The following is a 21,893-nucleotide window of genomic DNA, read 5'->3' as shown; positions in this document are numbered from 1 at the left end:
TTGAAAATTTTTGTCTTAAGTCAACTCTTTTTTTACTTTTTTTTACATGTGCATCTTTTGTTCTTCATCTATCTATATAATTAGGACTTTGTGTTATAAGTAAGAGTTGGTGAAAACATTTGGATCACCCATCCTAACAATGAGCTTAAGCCAGATATCAATTAGCAATATTTGCCTTCAAGTATTAAGGAAATTGCCCTGTTCAATAGGTAAAGCTTTTGATTTGCAGAGAATATCAAGAATATGAATTATAATTCAAAATTTAATTTAATTAATTTAAATATTTTAAAAAATTAATATTAATATTCAAATATCCATAATTTTAATTTTTTTATTCTTAATTACTTTTTTTTTTATAAAAAAATAAATTTAATATTGGACAAAAGTTGTTCTACTATTTGTAGGCTGCAGTCCTAGCCTCTTTTTATTTAACAACTTTGTATTTTTTATGTATATCTAAGTTGATTTTAATTATTCATTAAATCACGTGCGATAACTAATTATCCAGCATTCAATGAAACAAAATACCCTTAACCAACGAAACGAACATGAGAACTTTTTTTTTTTTTTTTTTAATTCTTACCAAAATACTATTGCCTGTAGTTTGATAATTTGATTTGACCATAATCGATTCTCGGTCTTCCCGAACTCTACTCGTCGTAAATCGGGAAACCCACTTCAAAAATGTTAGTCAAAGGAAATTTCATGGGCTGTAATCTTTAAAATGGTGAAAAGGAAAGAGAACATCCGAAGGAGAAGTTGAAGAGATGGGTTTTTGGGAAGCTTTTCTCGAGCTCTCTGCAAATGTCTTCACTGTTCTCCGTTGGTATGCAGTTATAATTTTCATTTTCTCCGTTTTTTCTTTGTCAATCGATCATCTTTAAACCTTCCGTATCTTGTTATTGCTTCTGATTGAAGCTCTCTTTTGAGCTTATCAATGTCGTTAACGTTTACTCTTTTGAGTTTTCCTTGATCTGCAGGCCTTCATTCACTTTAATTTATCCATTGTAAGTAGATATCGGCTGGACTTTTCCCAATAAAATGTGATATACTGAATGTGGGTTTTGAATTCTAAACTGTGGGACTTAGCTTCTGTGTTTGTTTTGGTGATTTTATTTTGTTTCCTACTTAAATTGTAGGTGTGTTTCAATTCGGACGGTGGAGACTAATTCTTCCTTCAAAAATCAGAAATGTCTTAAATACTGGGTTCTGTTTGCTCTGATTACAATGGCGGAGCTGACGCTTGGGAAGGTTTTGAAGTGGTAATTCTGGGATTCTAGAGTTGTAATTGATAGTTTATATTGTTTAATCTTGTTGTGATTTCGCTTGTTTTTGTAGTTCAACGTGGAAATTTTTTCTTTTTATATAATTTGATGGAATAAGATTTGAGACCTGCCTCTAGTGTGCCTGTTCGCATATGCCAATCTCAGTGTTCACTAGGATTTTCTCAGTGAATTTTGTGCTTGTTTTTGTCTTTATCATGGCAGGTTTCCTTTCTGGCCCTATGCCAAGGGTGTTGCTACCATATTACTGGTCACACCCTACTTTGATGGCGCTTCTTATGTCTTCAAGCATTGGATTAGACCGTATTTTATAGAGAAAATATGGAATATCCTGTTCTTTCCAAAGAATGGCATTGTATTGGAAGCACAGAATGGCATTGTTGATGATGCTGATACAAACAGTTTCAAGAAGGAAAAACTTATCACTAGCCAGGTAGGTTTTACACATTGATGATTTTAGAATAATATAATCAGCGAAGAAAGTTACCAGTAGATTAAAAACACAGTAAAGTGAACCAGGGAAGGTATATATAAAAACGTGCTCACAATTACTGAAAAGGTAGAAGGATGCTAAGATTTCTTTTCCCACTATCGACTTCCTTCTTTAATTCATAGGAGTTTTAATAGTTTCTTTGTAAGTGCAGGTCTGCTTTATTTTTTATTAAATTTGGTTGTCATCAGTTTTTATGTAATTCCTTTTCCTATTCACATTCCTCTGTGCCAGGGAAATTTTGATCTCAGTTCTGACAATACAGAGGTGAATTGTACTTGGTCAACCCATCCAAAGAGGGTTCAAAAGGAATGGAGCTGTGTACTTTGTCTGATAAGTACTTCAAGTGAAAATTGTTTAAAGGAACACCTCCGAGGGAAGAAGCACAAGACCAAGGAAGATGAACTCAGAGTACATGAACTGCCATTGAGGGACACTTGTAAGTTATCTTCAGTGCCAAAGAAAGATGAGAGAGTTGTTTTTCTTAGAAACCTGAACATTGAGAGATGGAGTGGCCTTCTAAGTCCCGTCACCAGATCAATTAGATGGTGTAAATGGAAGAAGCCAGAGAAAGGATGCATAAAATTAAATACTGATGGCTCTGTAGATCCAGAAAATTCGGGTTTTGCTGGTTTGTTTCGTGATTACAAGGGTGATCCATTATGTGCTTTTGTCTCTAAAGCTCCTCAAGATGATACTTTCTTGGTTGAACTATGGGCTATATGGAGGGGTCTTGTTCTTGCTTCAGGTTTGGGTATTAAAGTAATATGGGTTGAATCTGATTCAATGAGCGTTGTCAAAACCATTAATCGACAGCAACCGTATAGTACAAAGAGCAGTCGCTGTTTGAAGCAAATCTGGAAACTTCTAACTAAGTTTGAGAACTATCAGGTTACTCATTCATGGCGAGAAACTAATAGAGCAGCTGATCATCTTTCAAAAATGGTTCTTAGGGAAAGTGATCTTGTCTTGTGGCCTGTTGACTTTCCTGATGGCCTTCGCAATATTATCAAGGATGATGCACAAGGGAAGATTTACTTTAGACGTTAACTTCTGATTCTGACTTTATAACCAAAAGAAGGGGAAAATAAGATGACTGTGGTGGGGGATTAGTGGTGTTGCATACAATCGCTCAGATTGTGTTTGGATATGCATTTGGAATATAGGTTTTAAACTCCAGGAGGACCTTTTTACGGTGTGACATGAGTACAGGACTGCCTGCTTCAGGGTGCCTGTGACAACTTGTGATCAATAACCAAGACAACTTTGAATATTTCAACCGTAGGCACTAGGCAGTAAGGCTTCCATTTGAAGTTCTTACCATGTAAATAACTGTTGGGCCAAGTTCTTTAGAAGTGTATATTTTGCTTAATTTGTCATGTGCGTTATCTTTGACCCAATGCTAACCCCTCTATATGTATATCGGTGGGGTTCATGACATGGCAAATCACAAATTCTCAAATAGAAAAGTTGATTTTTGAATCAAATTTCTCTCAGGCTCACAGCATTTTTTGTAGAATTTTGCCAACAAAAAAAAATGGAACATGAGGTTTTAGTAGGTGTCTCCAAATTATGTATTTAGCCAAGGAGGGGTTTAGCTGAATGTCTTGATAGAGGACAATTGAGGGAGTGGAGGTTGCTAAAGTAAAAAAATATATATGAACGAATGAAATGTAATATCCACTCTCTTTGCTAGAAAACAGAGATCTTCTGACTTGTCCAAAAAAAAGCTGAAATGTTCTGAGTTCTGATCATGCCTAACGTTCATGTAGATCAAGCCTTGGAAAAACAGGCTGCAAAGTGGAAGGATGTTTCTACTAAATATGAATGCGATCAATCATGGAGTTGGAGAGAAAAATAATGGTAAATTACAGTTATTTTGTCCACAAATTATAGAAAATCTTCTAGACAAACCTGCTTAAACATCAAAGGGTATGTTTCATATTCACTGATCCTTTTCAGACCGTGAAGCAAGAGCATTTGCAGCCCTCTAATCTCACGACACTGCAAATTGACCCATCTAGAGCACTAGTTAGGATTACAAGGAGTACAAAGCCACTCAATACAGTTGAAAATCCATCGACAAAATCAACCGATATCACGGTATAATAAGATAGGGAGAACAACAAATGGGAAGTGGAGTTAATTTTAGCATTATTTTTTCCTTCTTTTTTTCTCTCTCTCAATTACTAAATTTACCTTTGTTATCAATTTTTGGTTGATTAAATCATGCCGATTTTACCTCAATTTTGTTAAAGGCAACCTTTGCCTATTGGTATCGTTTTTTATTTTTGGGTCGAGTCGCAGTGATCTTTTCTTTTTTCATGGCGTACGATTCGAAGGATGATCCAAACTCTAAATCCTACTTGGACTATGGCCCAAACCCATTAAACTCGTTTAACTTTACAAATCCAATAAGAAAAATAGAGAAAACGTAACAAAATATAGTAGGTAGTAAACTTACTTGATTGACTTACTGTACAATTTAAAGTAATAAAATGACCAAATTTCATGCAAGACTCTATGGAAAGAGGGTCTCGACTCTCAAGTTAACAATGTGGTGTTATCATTAGTGAGCCTCTCGTTTTTCTTTTCGATAACAACGGCAGATCTGAAAGAGAAAGTAGAAGAAGTAGGGTAAATGAACGAAAATGAGGCAAATTAAAAACTGCCAGAGCCATTCCGATAGCCAATATGTGACTGTACACTATATTATAAAACGTATCAATTCAACGTCAGCCCAGATCTTATAACCACAATAACAAGATCCTAATCCAGTTCGATGCATATAAATCTTATCTACATGGTGACTCTGATTACCGGTTCAAATCTTAACCGAATCCAAACCCTTCATTGGCTTCATGAATTGCAAGCAGCAATCTCTCTTCCAGATGTTCCTTCGATGGATACTCGGGTAGATCCAATTGATTGAAACTGCATTTAATCACAAGGAAATGTTTCTTATTAACAAGGAAAGGTCTAAAGTGGCACAAAGCAAATTGTAAGTAAAGGAAAAAAAAAAAAAAACAGGAAATCAAGTAGCACAATTAACCAAATATATTGTTCAGACAAAGAATATTTTTGGACAAATATCAGAGGCGACTGGACGGAGTACCAGGTATGAGCAGAAGGCAAGTGGTCAGGGCTGCCATATGCTTTGTGTATCTGAAACTTCTGTGAACCTGAAATTCCTTGAAGCACACTAAAACCTTCTAAAGGCACCTGTGAAATTACAAAGAGCAACAATCGGGATTTGAGACCAGTTATGAAACAAAAGTTATTTTATACACCAGTGTAGTGATATAATAAAGAGTAACAATTGGGACAGGTGATGAAACAAAAGTTCTTTTATAAACTAATATGCTCTGCTATATCTATACATACTCGAATAAATAAACAGGTTCATGATTTCACAGTGAACTAAAAGCCCACTTATCCTACCTTAATTTTAATTCAAGCATTAAATAATTAACCTTTGGGTTGAACTACAGTTAACAACTTGAAATGTCAAATTACAAGTAGTATTATCTACAATTTCAGGTCTTGAATTACCTTTGAGGTGCCTGTCACAAACTGTAGAAGCCGAGCTTTATCCTCCTTACTGAACCCTTGAACAACCTCCCAAAACCACTGAATAATAGGTGATGCTGCACTATATCCAGAGTACTCCGTATTTGCCCTCATATCATCCACTAGGAGACAGATCATAGATCAGGTCATATTCAGAAAATGGTGGCAAAATAAAGCATTCTATCATGTAATTAACATTATATTAATTGGTTTACAACACTTACAATCGATATCTGGAAGACCACTTATCAGTAACTCCAGCTCCTTGTCATTAAAAATAGATATTAATTCCCTAGGAATTAATTCATTGAATCCTTCCAAAAATGCATTTATTTGAGGACGAATAGCAGTTGTCAAACGATGCTCAGCAACTAAATCAACATATTGGTGTTTATTCTCCTCCGTGACTTTAATGTTCCGACCACCAGGAATCAGCTCATAGTCAGTCACCTGCATCATATTTGGTAGATCATAATTATAACCAAGAAAAAGAGTTCGCTACAAAGGGCTTCCTGAAAGGATCAATGAAAATCAGTACCTGTGTCTTTTCATACAATATCCGCTTCTCCTCATCAGCATCAATGCTAAAAGTAAGGTCTAGTACATCACTAATATCATTCTGGAAAAAACAAATAAATAAAGAAGTAAGGAAAAAAAGGATTGCAAAAATATAATCTCTAATGAACCAAGAAAGATAATTGCCAGCAAACTAACTCTATTGCTCCCTCTCTCCCCCTAAGAGAAAAAGAGGAAAAGAAACAGAATATTGACATACGACAGACCTCAAGCATCCACTTTAGATTTTTGAAGTAATCAGGATCGATTGCTTCAATGTCATGATAAGTAACTTTGACCCCCAAGATATGCTTGTAGAAAGATCGAGTAAAGTGAACATCCAAAAGTTGCCCGTCAAAAAGTGCTTTGCCAACCTAGAAAATTTTATTTAGGAAGTGAACAAAAAGTTAAGGAAAACAAACGTGTCAATCCAATAGGAACAATTAGAGAAGGTACTCACAACTCGCCCAACAAATTTGAAGTATGAAAGATGTTCAGTTTGGTAGACTGAGTTGGGGTTAGGCTGGAATGTTGACTCATTGCCCACTGTAGTGAAAAGCAATGCTCCTTTGTCAAATATAACCCTGGACAACAGCTGATACCATTCCCTCGTAAGCCCACCAGCGTCAATGCCTTCTTCTCCTTGGAAGTGAACAGTCAACCTCCCCTTCAAATCTTGAGTTGACCGCATCCGTAGTTGGTTATATGAATCTTCCAGTATGTAAGCTCTTCTAACCGATATTCTTAGAGGACTGTGATGATGATCATGTTGATGCTTTACTTTGGACTTGAAGTGGGCACGTTTATTATCAAAATCGACAAAGCGGGGAACTTTCAGCATGAGTGAAAATGACTTCTCAAGCAGCCCAGGATTCTGGCGGATAAAAGCATTTAACAACTTCCTATGCTTCTCAGTGAATTTCACAAAAGCAACATGCTTTTCATCACATTTTGAGACAGGACCAGCAGTTTTCTGCTGGCCAGCAGATGTGCTCGTATACTCAACATCAGAAAGTGCACCCATGCCAAAATCATGACCAGAACCTGGTTGTGCAGGATGTAACTTCTCACACATCACGAAGAAAGATTCTATATATGGTAAGATGTTTTGAGTGCCTGCAGGTAGGGGTGGTGTTACACCAGATTGTCTCGATGTGAAAGTCCTGGATGGAGCTAACAAATCTGGTGCAGAATCTGAATAGCTCTCTATTTTGCTTATGCAAGTGCTCAACTCTATCCACAAAGGTTCTAAGGCTGCATTGATGTCCCACACCAGAGAAAGAGCAGAAGAACACTCTGTTTCAGGAAGCAGCTGCAGATCCTTTTCTTTCTCAGTTGTTGAAGTAACGAGTGAACTTAGTGCCTGTAAGACCCTTAAAATTGCAGCTCCATCAGAAGATGTTGTGCTGAGTAGAGCTTTCACTGCTTCACCGACCATTTTTAACTCATTCATGGCAGATTTAATCAAACTTTGTACAGCACAGGCTAGCTCAGAAATAAACAGATGACAATGGCTTGGAGAAATAGCAACCAGCTTTTTCATTACCTCTGCCACCAGATTATATGCATTATCTGACAAACTGGGTAGGAAACAAAACATCAGCCAGAGCAAATGGAAAAAAGGCACCAGATCAAATTTAGAATTTAACAACGAAAAGATAATAATTATTTGATAGGAGGTGTAAACAGCAAAATCCAGTGTCATTTTTTTGGGGGTGTGGGTGTAGGCATTGGTTGCAAACAAGTTACAGAAAATGAAAACATGGACCTTTCTTCAATTAGAGCACAAGAGATAAATTCCAACAAAATAGCTGGCATAAAGAATACATTGTGTAGACATATAACTTACCCATCCCTTGCAAGCAATGAGCATAGAAGTCGGAGCTCTGTTTGTGGGAGATTGGTCAGTACACTCTGCGCATCACACTCATTACTTGCACCAGATGTTGAGGGTGTGGACGAATCAGCAGTCTTTAAAGATGATTCAGCAACCCCAGAATAAGCATCACGATTCTCAGCATTGATGTCAGCATCAGACATTGAAATTTGCAAAGCAGGTATTTGTTCAGTGGAAGATGCCCTCGATTTCTCAGATGAAAGGGACTTCCTTTCCGCTTGGTCAATGATGACATCCAACAAGTTAAGCAGCTGGTGCAAAAAGCATAAATGAGCACATAATTAAAGCAAAGATGTAAAATTGTTTAACATATTTAGAATAGGGTTATCACTCATCACCTGCTCAAGATGTGCTATACTTCTCAGGTAGAGGGGTTGATTGAGAAGGCTCAAAAGCAATGCAATGGAAATGTATCCCTCCTGGTGCTCCTCAGTCATCAAAGCTTTTCCACGTGACTGATCAATATTCCTTGGCCCTTGTAGGATAGGAAGAGGCAATCTAAACAGAAGTAAGATCTTCGCAACATATGGATGATTTCGAGCCAAGTAAGTGAGAGTTTCAAGAACTCGCCTAGACACCAAAGGAGGAACTCCTACAAAGGGAAATAAGATAAAGAAACCAATTAGAACCCTGAATGCTAAAAGTCAAATAATGAACAAACCAAAAAATTCCTCCATATATTACACTCATAAGAATAAAAGGAAAGTAAAAGATTCACCTACAAAAAGAGAATTTTTTTCCTCAAAAAGGAAAAAATGGAGAGAGAAAATGAAAATGTTCTTATGACAAGCCATATAGAATCACTAAGGGTTAAGAACTCGTGTTGTGTGCATCATATCTTACCATCAAAATGTTGAGGACGCGAATACATAACATTATTCTGGCAACCATAAAGCCTGTATGGTGGTTCAATTGCATTTGAAAAACTGACAGGCTTTCTTGTATCAAGCATCAGCATGTCCATCAAGATTTTTACGAGCGCTGTTCTGGTTTCATTATGAGCACATAAATTCAAGAGAAGCTTTTGCAATGAACCTTTATACAGTGGCTGCAGGATTAAAAATGTTAATAAGTAAATCAAAATCAAGGATAAACATCAAAAGGAAAATTTAACCTACTGAGAGAGCACCTGAACTATGCGAAGTATCCGAACCATTGCTTGAAGAGCTTCTATGCCAACTAAAGGGGCTCCTTCAGCTTCAATTAGCTTAGCAGAAACAGATCTGCGTGACACAATCCTGTCCAGACTGGATCCAATACCTTCACCTCTCCTAGAAGATTCACCTCTGCGATTCCTAGGGTACATTCCAAACAAGGTACGATTATGATAGCGATGCGCAAATCTCTCGCGCAACATGTTTGCCTCCGCAACAAGGGCAGGTGTGAGATTAGCAAGAATAGCATCAGATGACGTTAATAGAACCTGAGGATAAAATTAACGAAAGGAAAAATGTTTAGACATCTTCCACTTACAAGTTAAAATTTAACCACATTATAACAAAAATCATACCTCTTCTCGCAAATCTGAAGGGAATGTTGCAATTATTGAGACTGTGTCCATTTCAACCGGTTGACCTTCAAGTTCTTGAGATTGATGAAGCCTTTGTGCTTGCTGTTGTGCAAGGACTTCAGCTCGGATGTCTGGGGGAAGAGCTGCAAGAAATTCTGGATCAATATCTCCAGAATTTTGTTGTTCAGCATTTGAAGGCTGCTCTACTTGACCCTGCTGAGCTGAAAGAACTTCAGCACGCAACTCCTCAGGGAGAGCATCCAAAAATGCAGGATCGATTGATCCAGAACCAGCATCGCTATTTATCTGCTGCTCTGCAGCGGGACCATCTTGATCTGCTTCTCGACTAGAATTCTCTGAAACCTCAGTAACACTAAAAAGAGGTGCATCTGTCCCACCAACAGCTGTAGAATTCCCAGAAGCCACATTTGTTCGTCTTGCACGAGCAGCCTGTGGATCAGGAGTTCTATCTGAAGAAACTTGCCTTTCTCCAACATCATCATGGCCATCTGCACTTCCAATCTCAACATCAAGGCTTCGTAGGCTTTCCCCTAAAGCAGCCCCATTACCACCACTTTCTTGGCTCACTGCTTCAACAACATGAACAGCTGCATCATTCTGCTCAAATTGCATTTCAACAGACTGTGAATGTATACTTGATGCATCTGTTCCTTGCTGAGAATTGCTTACTGCAAGTCTCCCATCAGCATTGAGAGAGCTATCAACTGCTGCAGAAGATGGACGCTCATTAGCATTTTCATTATGTACATTGTTTTCTACAGGAATCTCAGGCCTTGAACCAGGCCCTGATTCCTGTAACTGACTACCTTCACCACGGGCCTGAGGTTCCACTATTGATGTGTTGTAATCAGAAGATTTCTCAGGGACTGGTCGCCTCAGCTGGGAAACAAGTAACTCTTCAAGACCTTGTGGTACATTAGCTGCACTTGACCCACTGCTTTGCTGGCTCTCATCAACCCACAAGTTCAAACGATGGTTGTAACGCCCGTTCCTCAAAGACCGGAAAATAGTATCCAACTGTGATGAGGTGCTGTCAGAGTTTCTGTCTGAAAGAATCATATCATGGGCATTGTCTGGAGGAAAGCAAAGTAGAGAGAACGGTGAAGGGTTGTTAAAATTAGAGATGCACAAAGAACTACAGAATTAACAGGCATAAAGTTGTAAATTACAACAAAATAAAAAAAAAAATGTATACTATTAGAATATATGGGAAAAAAACCTGACTGCATTGGAGAGGCTGAGTTTAGTGATGAAGGTCCCAATAAAAGAGGATGCCTTGAAGGGCCCGAATTCTCACCACTGCGCCCCAAAAGACTGTAAATGGATGTAGTACGTCCTTGACGTCTAGAACCAAAAACTTCAACTGGCATTACATGAAAAGTTTCGTTGGCAAAGCTGTGGTCTCTTCCAAAAACCTCAATATGGTCAAACACATCCATTCCATTGATACCCTCCTCTAACCTTAGAATAACTCGACCCTCATCATCACCATCATCCTCATCATCTTCCTCCAATACTTCATCATCAAACTCATCATCATCAATCTCATGATCATCTTGATCTGCGTCAGGATGAGACAGGTGATGTACATCATCCTCCTCCAAATCATTATGGTCATCATCATCATCGTCATCTTCATCCCCATCATCTCCCGACATCTCATCCTCATCATCATCAAGGTTTTCTTGCTCATGGGGCTGGATTTCAAAATGAATCCCCACATTGCCTACACCATTTTCAAGATCCCTTGCATCCTCAGAGGTTTCTTGCATATAATCATCCTCAGTAGCAGGAGCAAAACCTCCATCAAGATCCTGGTCATGTTCCATATCATCAGTAACAGCTTCAGACCCACCATAGTTTTGGGCAGTACTCAAAGATTCAACATGGTCAGCTGCAACTGCATCATGATTGGACTGAGATGCCATTTCCACGGACCGTGATGCATCAACAATATTATCTGCTCCCCCAGATTGATTGTGGTCAGCAGGTTTCCCTGAATTCTCACCTTTGATAGCAGAAGAATCAGCAGAATGAACATGCTCCTTGGTTACAAGTTCCAAAGCTTTGATGAGCCCTGTTACAACTTTAGGTGACTCAGCATGATCCAAATCCAACACTTCAAGCGTGTGTGTTAATGATGCAACCAAACCAACATCTATGAAAGTGGCAGAAGCTTCTGCTGAGATGCATGACCCAGTTGGTGTACGGGCAACTAGTATATCATTCAGCAGATCAACAAAAGTCTGCATACCGCTGCTTGGAGGTTTGGAACCATCACAGGAATCAACAAAGTCATTGAAGATATAATTAATCTCTGTAAAGACTCTCTTCCTGGCCTCTGCAGAACGCACACAAGATGCAACCAGAAATTGACCAGCCCTGGTTGCTAGTTTATGCCTCCAGTCACCATCAATTTTCCTTTCCTTCTTTGAGTCCCGGGAATACGGAATAAAACTGTGAAGAATGTGGTAAAATATTCCACTAGTGGATAAACCAGTTGAGCCCTTTTGATGAGGGACCCTACAGCTACTAATTTCACCATCTCTCCTGAGCAGCACATGAACAGATGAAGTGTACATTAACAGAATTTCTGTCAAAAGTTTCAAGATGAATACTGTCTTTGCAAGTGATGCAGAAGCATCTTTGCCAGAAGCTTCATTCTCCTCAGGCACAATTGCAATAGCTTTTCCTTTACCCTTGATAGAAGCAACATCAATTTCCATATCAGTTGACGATGGTGCATCAACAGACATCTCTGTTCTAACATCATCTGTCAAGGGAGGTACAAAAGCACTAACTGAATCCAAAAGAAGATCAATCACATTTACAAAGCTTTGAGGAGATTTTCTATGCATTTTAAATGACTTAGAATTTGAATCATTAAACTTTCCATGCCCATTCCCAGGACCTGTCAAGTTCACATTGCACAAATTACCCTTTCCATCATTTTGTTGTGTTTTATCTTTGTCTGATGCTTTCTCCTTCTCCTTTTCTTTCTCCTTGCATTTATCTTTGTCACGGTCTTTAATCAAAACAATATAAGACCTTTCACCGACCATCTCAACTTGGCAGACAGACTTAACAGACTGCATAAATATTACTGGATCACGAGAAATGACAGGACTTAGGTTGACAAGGAAATTACGTGGACTGACCCTTCCATTTGAATGCCTGTTAGCCATAGATACAAAACTGTGCTTTATCTCAGCTTCCATTGCCTGCTGCAAGGTTTGAGGATCTTCAAGGACATGACGGATAATAGTAGCAGCAATGTTGTCAAACCCAGGAAAAAGACTACTTGTTGGCAATGAAAGAAGTGAACTTACACCCCCACCATCAAGAAAACAAACAGCAACAGAATGGGTTCTAGTCAGAGTACAACATAGTTGCAGGACAGCATGCACTGTTTCAGATGGAAACTCGTTCCTTATACAGCTACAAGCAATCTCAATCAGTCTCTTCTGCTCATGAATATCTATATGTCTTGGAGATCCAAATGAAGAATGCAACTTACTTTTCTTATCCTCGTCAATACTGACAGATGTCTGCTGACTACTAACATTGTCCCCTTTCAACTGCTCAACAAGTTCAGTACTCAATTTTTGATCCATCTGCAGTAGCCTATCAAGAGCAAGGAAAGCAGTTGTTACCCACTTTGGAACTTGACGTTTCTCCCTGTCTACTGAACCAGAGTCCCACTCTGAAAGTAAATCAGTCACAAGTTTTACCATTCCAGTCTTTGAGGCAATTTCCCGTGACCCCACATCCTCATGAAGAATTAATGCAAGAACATGAAAAAGTGAAGAAAGCAGAGAATTGTTTCCACTATCAGAAGCAGAACTAGAATCTCTCACTTGGTCAAGAATGAAGGAAATAACAACAGGCCTATATTGACCATCATTTTGGGAACATATCAATACAAGGAGGTCTCTAACTGGGAATGCTAGAGGTTCCTTCATCTGAAGCAACTTTGTACATGTTGACAACAACTCCCCAACAGGAGGAAGTTGGAGCATCTCTTCTTCAAGTTCCTGGTTATTGTCATTCGTAACATCTACATTTGTGTCAGTTTCAGAGTTCCCAAGAGACATGGCAAGTGCACGTGCAAGCTCATCATCCTCCTGGGTTTCCTCTGGATGGGAGAATAACCACTCCATTGCCAACTCCACACTATTAGATCCAACTTGCCTCAGTGCTTCTTCTGCCCTAGACCTAGAAAATCCCATCTCTATAATTGTTGCTATGGTTGTTTCATTTGGAGGGGGCCCAGTAGTACGAGTACTATTGCTGCTGGTAACATTTTTCACTTCAACACCAGAGTAAATGTGCCTAATGATAGATACAACTGTAGTGATTAAATCATAACTACAATCAGTAAACTGTGGATGAGTCCAAACTGGAAGCACTGCCTTAAGCACAATGGATTGAACAACCTTCACAAAAGTTTCAGCATCCCTTGGGAAAGGAACATTTCCGCTTGCAAGTGGTTGCACAAGCAGGTGTTTGGTGAATGGAGACAAAATAAAAGAAGATGTCACCAGGTGATCCATAAGTTTACCATAGCTAGCTAATGGACCATAAATCCATGCATGATCTCCATCTTCCTTTTCATTTTGCTTTACATTACCATCATCCATATCCATTGGAGATGCTGGAGCCCTATTAACAGTAAATAGTAATTGACTGGTAGCTTCAAAAGTTGTCAAAACAGAATGAACAACTCCACAGCCATATAAGCAGTTTAGCATAATAGCATTGCAGGAATCAGGCCTGTCCAGAAGAACGCTATCAATGAAATCAATAACCTTACCAAAGTAGCGACACTTTGTGGATATGGATGCTTCTGAGCCTGAAGAATTTACATGACCTCCAAAGTTCATGTGATCCAATGCAATAGAAGCAAAAGTAGAAGCAACAGATTTTGATGCAGGGGATGCATTAACAGTATCATCCCGACGACGAGAAGGAAGTAACATCACTTTTCCCAACTCTTGAAACAGATGGGTAATGTGGAAGGAAAGTGACCTCACCAAATCACAGCAAGAGGTGTGATATGACCTCTGCTTGTCGTATTCCTTTTTAGTGGTAGATCCAGAAGCATCTGATGAAGTAGAATGATTGGCACCAATCCGCATGTTCGAACCATCAATACCAAATCTCTGTTGAAAGCCAGTAGCTCGGCCAAGGTCACGATAAAGGTTTATGAGGTCAAAGAACTGGGATTCAATACTCCATCCTGGTGTCCTTCTCCTTAATAATGGATCAAGGAACTGTCTAAAGGAGTTCAACCTTTGCTCTTCAGTATCACTTGCACTAGATTCCAGTTCTTGTGACTCAGGCTCGGTAGAACTAGCAGTAGCACCATCATCCTCCATTTCAAGCTTGGCATCTTCAAGGAGAGCAATCTGCAGTAAAATTTCACGATGGACACGACCAATGTCTTCCAGAACATCTTTGCTGCCATTTCCAAGTTCTGCAAGCAAAGCACTAACCCATCGATTATCTTTGGAAGCAGAAAGAAATAGAAGGAACTCATCAACAAGGAAAAGGGGAGAAAAGACTCCATCATCAGGAGTCAGCCTGGGATCCAGTAAAAAGGACACTGAAGCTGCACCAAATCCAGTCAAAGCTTTCTTCAAATGTTCCCTAAGTGAAGAACAGAAGGCACGTGCAAGATGAGCAGAGTGATGCTGAGTAAACCCTTTAAAAACCATGGTGCTATGTAAAGCAATGGACATCCCCTCAGATGATTGTACAATACTGGGCCTTAAAAGAAGCTTCAGTAAAGCCTCAATTCCTGATTTCTCCACAAACAGGCGACAAGTTTCAGAATTATCTGTTGTTCTATGAAGCAAAACCATCAGATGCAAAATGCACAATTGGAGAAACTGCTCATCACTGATTCCTTCAGTTAAAGAATCCACTGCACCAACCAGACAACAATGCTCTTCATTTCCTTTGTCTTCGGAATCGGTTTCCATTGCAGTGCTCCCATTAACTTTTTCCACAGATGATGACCTGGGGAAACTACTGCTGTCCCCAAAAGAAGCAATTTTATTTACAATTTCAATGATTATATCAACACCAGTGCTTCTCAATGAAGATACATGGCGCAAAAGCTCTTCAACTGCATTAGCCAAAGGAACAATTGCTTCATTCATTGCCAGCACATATTTCTTGCTGGTAAAGATGTCGACAAGGAATCGCAATGCTGAAGTTTCTTTCACTGATTCCAAGCCTTTGGCGTTAAGACAAATGGCACCAAGGCCATTTGGAACACATGTTATAGCCTTTGAAGATGGAAGTAACCCAGATAACACTGAAGATAAAAATGCATCTGGAAGACCCAGTTCAAGAAGTGTAGGAAGACAAGTTGGATTTTTATGGATAATTTCACTCATAACAGTCACAGCTGAGTGGTAAATATCACCTCCAAATTTATCTGCATTCCCATATATGAGTGACAACGTATCAGGCAGTGAACTGTCATGAGGGTTCTGCAGTCTAGTGGAGTTTGCAGGGGCATATGTAGCAGAACTAAGAGCCTTCAAAAGCACCTTGATAAGCCTCTTTTGGGAATTCAAATGGTCATCATTGTATCTTGAGCATTCACCAATGACCATTGAATTATCATTTCCACCAGACATACCAATAACTCTATGCACTTCTATTTGTAGCCTCTGAGCCAAAAGCTCCACTCCACCCAGTTCTCTAAGCAATGACACAGCTGAACTACTATAATCCATGAGCTTTTGCAGAGCTTTTACAGCCAAATAGACAAAATGCATATGATTTGGGTCAGAATCCTCCAAAAGAGGTAAAAAGGTTGGAACCATTCCTGACCCTCTAACATTACTCCCCGATGCAGAGGATGACACGATATGAAGCAGATAGAAGTGAAGAAGTGCCTCAACAAAAGCAAGAGATGATGGATCACTAGAACCTTTCAGTGACAAAACTGCCTTCTGAAGAACATTCAGGAGAATCATTCGATTGCCTACAGTAAAACTAATACTTGATCCACTCAAAATCCGTGCCCGGTCATGAGATGCTGAATATGCAGCTAACTGAGCTCCCAATGCAAGCATCGCAAGAGTTCTAACAGTTCCAGGAATAGTTTCTTCTGACTGCACGATCCTGATTAATTCATTTGTATACTCTGGTTCATTTGCAAAAAATGATGTCAGCTCATCATTAGCATCATTAGACTGAACAAGCACAATAAATGCAAGAAGGCAAATCCTGCTGTACAGCCTGCATATCCTGGGCGACCGAAAGGCATGCGCATATCTAATTCTTGTTAGCAATGAAAACCGGAGCTCAGTAGGTACGTTATATTGCTCAATACATTGCTTCATTATTAACAGATCATCCTCCTTCCACAGATGTAGATCTGGAATGTGTATGACTCTCGAAGTAGAACTTGAATTCCCACTACTTTCTTCAGTGCCTTGAGTATTGAGCCCATGCAATTCAAAATAAAGGCTAGAGCCAATCAGGTGTTGAGACTTGTCACGATCATTTTCTACATTGGATGGAAACAAACTAAGCCCTTCCTCCTGTGTTCTCTCATTTGCCAAAACACATGAACAGAGACCCAATCCCTCCTCCTTGCTCCCCCATCCCTGTGCAAGAGACAGCAGATAGCTGTTTACTGAGCCACATCCAATCAACTTACCACTCCCGTGGACCTTAGATGGGTTTATTTTAACAAGTGAAGAAAGAGTCTCCAGTGTAGCTATAAGGATTTCAGGATCAGTGGATGAAAGTAGAAGCTTGAAATGCTGGAAGGAAAATGACAAGAGTTGTATTAGATAAAACAATATTGGCGAAGGGCATAGATAGAGCATCCCATAAATGAACAAGTTAGGACCTAAACAAGTTTGCAAATCACTATAGTTAAAAGAACAATTTCTGACTCCATCTCAACATACCTCCAAGCCATCAAATGAACTCTTGTTGTGGCAATTCTCCAAGATTGTTTTCATTACTCGTAGTATTTGAAGAACTGCATGCTTTGGAAATGGACTATCATCTTCTAGAATTTTATCTGACAGGAGAAGATCATTCCTACAAGACAAGTACGTCTTGAAATATGTATCAAAATGAAGAAACAGTGGCCTCCAATGATGAAAATTCCCCTGAATAAAAAGCAACAAGTGAGTGAAAGAACCAAAAAAAGAAGATAAACAAGAGAAATAAGCAGTACAAAATCACCTTAATGTACTCCCATCGAAAGCCTGAAAGAGGTATTGCTATATCCTGTAATGGACTCTGGATCACTTTATCAATAAATGCTTTAATTTGAGGAGGCTGCAAGTGACAGTACGATGTTTGACTTATTTCCCAGAAAAAAAAAAGATTAAAAAAAAGAAAAAAGAAGCTTTCTAAACCATGCAGGCAATCTCATGGAAACCAGTATATATTCTATTCAAGCAAATTTATGACAACCAATATATAAATCGACATATATATATGTTCCTGGAAGCATGTGCATAAATGGTGTTGGGTCTTTATTCCCTAAAGGATGATGGGAGTTAAACCAAATGCGAGTAACAAAGAAACAATGCATAGAAAGATAATTTTAAAACACCTTAATTTAAAGCATAAAAATGAAGAGGATTTTGAAGCTCCATAATGTGAAGGTCAAAACAATGGAAATTTAATGCCATGGGAACTCAAAAAATCACCTTCTATCAATGAAGAAAAAGCTTTCTAAGTCTTGGCTAACTGGTGGATCATAATTATTCTTACCACTTTGTTAACAATGAAATATCCGTTGCCTACTTGCCTACTTGTTAGATGCACAAAGATGTTAATGGTTCTCTAATAATAATTAAGAGGAATCCAACAATTTCACACATAAAATAATAAAGAAATTATATAAATCTTCTAACACTTTCACAATGTAGCAACAGAAATAGATGCTCTCAAGGAGATAAGAAGTTGTCAAAGGTCTAACAAATCATACCAAGCACACAACTAACTGAAAATAGATTGTGACATCTTATAATAGCTATTAATATCTTTGAATAGAGAAAAAAAATATATATCAAATGGATTTTGACAGCATATATATGCATAAATTATACACTTATAGTTCATTACCAGAACAAAAAGTTCACACAACAACAAAGGACATCCAATTACAAGCACCAGCACTAAATCACACAATAATAAATCATTCTAAAAGTAAAAGGTTGCAAAAGAACTAGCATTGATCAATTTAAACTGTCTAACAACTCTAGATTTAAATGGCTTAGAAAGCATTGAATGGAAAAAAACAGTCCTTTTAACCTTAAGCAGATAATTTCATAATATCTTCACGCAAAGAATTCTAAGAGAAAGAAGGTATGCTTAGAACCATGCAGAAAAATTATACCTAGAGAAAAATAACATGGAATGCACAATTTACTAATACAACTTTTTTTCCAAAAAGAAAAAACACAGTGTAACAAAAATCATCACGTCCTAAGAAGAATGTCCATGACAAACTACCTGCTTCAATTTTCTAATTAAGCATTACATTGTTAAAAAAAAATCAAGTAAACTTTAAAACCTCCTATTCTTACTTAATATGAATGATATTCATGAGTAAACGTGAATTATCCTCCTCTTAGCCCAACATTGTGAAATACTACAACTGACACCAAATTATTGCCCTGGTTGTTATATAAAACATTTGTAAATACTAAACGCTATAAGTGTCTTAAGCAGATAGATGTGTAACGTGTCCAAACAATGTAAGGTCTTCAGTTTAAGACATTATACTTCTTTTAATGCACATAACGTAACAAACCACAACTAATACTACAAAGTAAGCATCAATTCGTTCTTAAAGTATTACTCTCTCTTAATTGACCACAATACAGAAGCAATCAGTAGTATCAGCCCAACAGTCCATTACAAAACCAAAAATTAACATAAAGAAACAAACACAACATTGAAATACTAATTACTACGACAAAAGAGTAATAATTAAAAACCCTAATGGGTTCATCAACATTACAAGATTCTGACAAACCCTAATCAGAAAGCATTTCTCGGGAAAATTTAAACAAAAAAAAAAAAAAAGACTTACGGGCTCAGAGTCGAGTTTGATAGAAGGACCGATGGAGGTTTCGCCAGACAAAAGCTGGCGAAGCCTCGAAGGCAAAGTCGATCTTATATTCGCCATCTCACCTCTACTTCTCTACTTCCAACTACAAAAAAAAAAATTTTTTAAATAATCAACAAATGAAGCGCAAAATCATACCCTAAAATACGGAAATCAGAGATTTTAAAAATCGAAAAATAATCCAATCAGATCAGATATCAGATTACATAAAATATAGAAATATTGAAAATCCAAAAGAGCGAGAGAGGAGACCTGAGAAAGGAGACGGAGAAGAGCGAGCGATGCTCACACATCCGAAATATGGAGCATGAAATTAAAGAAAAGAGATTGGAGAGAGATTTGTGAAGAGAAGGTAAAAATAGAGAGAAAACCCCAAAAGCTAATAGAAAGGAGGAAGAAAAGAGGGTGGCTTGGTTTAAGTGTTTGTTTGGTTTTATGTAATTTTGAGTTTTGAGAGGATTTTATACGGTGTTTAAGAAGAAAAAAGAAGGGCAGGGGATTAAAAGGGGAAATTACGGGCCTCTCAGGGAGGAATGAAATATTAGGAACGAAATAGTAAAAAAAATAAAAAGGACTATAATAGTTGTGCGAATGAGAGAGACTGACACACAATGCTTTTTAACGCTACACGGCTGCAGGGGTCATTTTTTTATATTTTCCTGGCCCTTCCTTTTTTTTCTTTTTCTTCTTCTTTCTAGTTTCTTCTCTTTCTTTCTTTCTGCTCACTCTTCTTTTTTTTCCTTTTTTTTTTTTATAAAAAATTTTGAATGAAATTCTTTTCAAGTATTTCATTCAATATTTTAGTATTGAATATTGAAGTATTTCAGTATGGATTATACTTTTATGATCAAAATTATTTTTTATTTTTTCTTTCTCAATGATTTTTTCTAAAAGTAAGTATCAAGCATTACTAGAGTTTGAACTTTGAACTTTTCAATTTACAACATCGTTATACTTTGTTTTAAATTTATTAATTTAACTAAAATTTTATAAAAATTAATTCATATGATGTTATTTTGTTGATTTTGATATTTTTTTAAATATACTCATTTTTTCAGTTTGATTTTTTTTAATTGAATCATTTAAAATTAAATTGATCAAATTATTTTTTTATTAATTGAATCAAATTTTCTTATTTCAAAATTAAATTGAATTAAATTAATTCAATTAATTGAAAAATAAATAAATTAAGTTAAATTATATTTTTAATTTTTAATTTTTTATATTTAAAATAAATTAAATCAAATCATTCAACAACAATATTCAAATGTTAACTTTTAAATTAAAAACTTTAATAATTTAAAATAAAATATACAATTTCATATATTTTTAGGTTTATATATAGGTTTTATTATATTTATATTAAAATTTGAATTAATTTGATTATATTTTTTATAACTGACTAAAATTAATTTCATAATTTGATTGATTAATCGAATTAAATCAATTCAATTGATTGATTCTATTAAAACCAAAATTTAAACACTCCTATATTCTTTTATGAAAAAAATTAGTAACATTTTATTTGTTCTTTCAACTAAAGTTAATATTATATTTTATTATTCGTTAATATTAAATTATCTAATGTGATATACAAATTTTAAATATTTTTAATTAATGTTATATATTTATCATTATAACTCTCATTAATGGCATAAATATTAAAATACAATAAGGTCTTTAACTTTATAAAATTTTATTATAATTATTATTACATCTACTATTGTGCATAAGTTGTCATTTTCAACGGATTTTTATTAAAAAATTCTTCAGCTAGCAAGATTTACAATTTGGCCTTCCTTCTTATGGTAAAATCAAATTGTACTTGAAAATAGAAGATTCTCAAAATTTAATATGGTAGTGAAAAGATTTTGAATCTCTAACCAATCATCATATAAATAAATATAATTGGTTAATAATCATCATATATATTAAAGATACTTAAGTAGCCGATTCAAGATGAATCTTAAAGAAGATTATTTCTTAAATATAATTAAATTTATTTTCTAAAATTAAAAGTATGAACCAAAAATTTTGTTTGGTTGACCACTTAAGTTCATTTAAGTATATTATTAAAATATTAAAAAATTTACAATATTGTAATATTTTAAATAAAATTAATTATATTATTATAAATTATGTTGATAAATAAAACTATTCAGTTTCATTAATTTTGAATATGAATTATTTAAATTTGAATTAATTAAATTATTTTATTTTATTTTTATTAATCAAATTAAATTTATTAATTTTAAAAATTAACTTACTAAATTTAATTCAATCGATTTGATTAAATTTTTAATTAAATAAATAATAAATATATTTAAATTAAATTATATTTTTAACTTTTAATTTCTCATATTTTAAATAAATTAAACAAAATTATCCAACAAAATATTCAAATATCAAAGTATTATATTAAAAATTTTAACAACTTATAAAATAAA

General features: G+C 36.3%; 2 protein-coding genes across 5 annotated transcripts; one reads left to right on the top strand and one right to left on the bottom strand.

The window, feature by feature from the left end:
* The first annotated feature begins 532 nt into the window (after nt 1-532).
* LOC111283982 (uncharacterized) lies at nt 533-3,145 on the top strand. Of its 3 annotated transcripts, none has more exons than XM_022872729.2 (5): nt 533-826; nt 981-1,007; nt 1,140-1,262; nt 1,488-1,716; nt 2,008-3,145. In XM_022872729.2, the coding sequence occupies exons 1-5, from the start codon at nt 768-770 to the stop codon at nt 2,821-2,823; spliced, it is 1,254 nt and encodes a 417-aa protein (XP_022728464.1). In that variant the 5' UTR covers nt 533-767; the 3' UTR covers nt 2,824-3,145. The 3 variants fall into 3 exon arrangements, with proteins under 3 accessions (XP_022728464.1, XP_022728568.1, XP_022728530.1); XM_022872833.2 differs by having other exon boundaries at nt 549-826; nt 981-1,057; XM_022872795.2 differs by lacking the exon at nt 981-1,007 and having other exon boundaries at nt 619-826.
* A 1,015-nt stretch (nt 3,146-4,160) lies between these two features.
* On the bottom strand, nt 4,161-20,039 carry LOC111283865 (E3 ubiquitin-protein ligase UPL2-like). 2 transcript variants are annotated; one of them, XM_022872621.2, is made up of 18 exons: nt 19,699-20,039; nt 19,411-19,531; nt 17,547-17,642; nt 17,264-17,470; nt 10,546-17,113; nt 9,306-10,399; nt 8,925-9,218; nt 8,639-8,843; nt 8,134-8,387; nt 7,748-8,046; nt 6,359-7,478; nt 6,126-6,272; nt 5,882-5,962; nt 5,568-5,793; nt 5,326-5,465; nt 4,889-4,995; nt 4,594-4,707; nt 4,161-4,384 (listed from the first exon to the last, which is right to left on the bottom strand). In XM_022872621.2, exons 2-17 carry the CDS (start codon nt 19,504-19,506, stop codon nt 4,605-4,607), a joined length of 11,037 nt encoding a protein of 3,678 aa, XP_022728356.1. In that variant the 5' UTR covers nt 19,507-19,531; nt 19,699-20,039; the 3' UTR covers nt 4,161-4,384; nt 4,594-4,604. The 2 variants fall into 2 exon arrangements, with proteins under 2 accessions (XP_022728356.1, XP_022728281.1); XM_022872546.2 differs by lacking the exon at nt 4,161-4,384 and having other exon boundaries at nt 4,426-4,707.
* Nucleotides 20,040-21,893: the final 1,854 nt, after the last annotated feature.

Source organism: Durio zibethinus, chromosome 3 (assembly GCF_047325235.1).
Source record: "Durio zibethinus cultivar Kanyao isolate XHJ-2024 chromosome 3, ASM4732523v1, whole genome shotgun sequence".
NCBI lineage: Eukaryota > Viridiplantae > Streptophyta > Magnoliopsida > Malvales > Malvaceae > Durio > Durio zibethinus.
This window is presented reverse-complemented; position numbering and strand designations above follow the sequence as displayed.

Bases quoted from the DNA above. Each gene is read 5' to 3' on its own strand.
- LOC111283982 (XM_022872729.2), top strand. From the start codon at position 768: ATGGGTTTTTGGGAAGCTTTTCTCGAGCTCTCTGCAAATGTCTTCACT. The intron at 827-980 runs GTATGCAGTTAT...CTTGATCTGCAG, and splicing joins GTCTTCACTGTTCTCCGTTG to GCCTTCATTCACTTTAATTT. The intron at 1,717-2,007 runs GTAGGTTTTACA...CCTCTGTGCCAG, and splicing joins AAAAACTTATCACTAGCCAG to GGAAATTTTGATCTCAGTTC.
- LOC111283865 (XM_022872621.2), bottom strand. From the start codon at position 19,506: ATGGCGAATATAAGATCGACTTTGCCTTCGAGGCTTCGCCAGCTTTTG. The intron at 8,844-8,924 runs GTGCTCTCTCAG...TTAATCCTGCAG, and splicing joins GGATACTTCGCATAGTTCAG to CCACTGTATAAAGGTTCATT. The intron at 7,479-7,747 runs GTAAGTTATATG...TTTCCTACCCAG, and splicing joins TCATTGCTTGCAAGGGATGG to TTTGTCAGATAATGCATATA.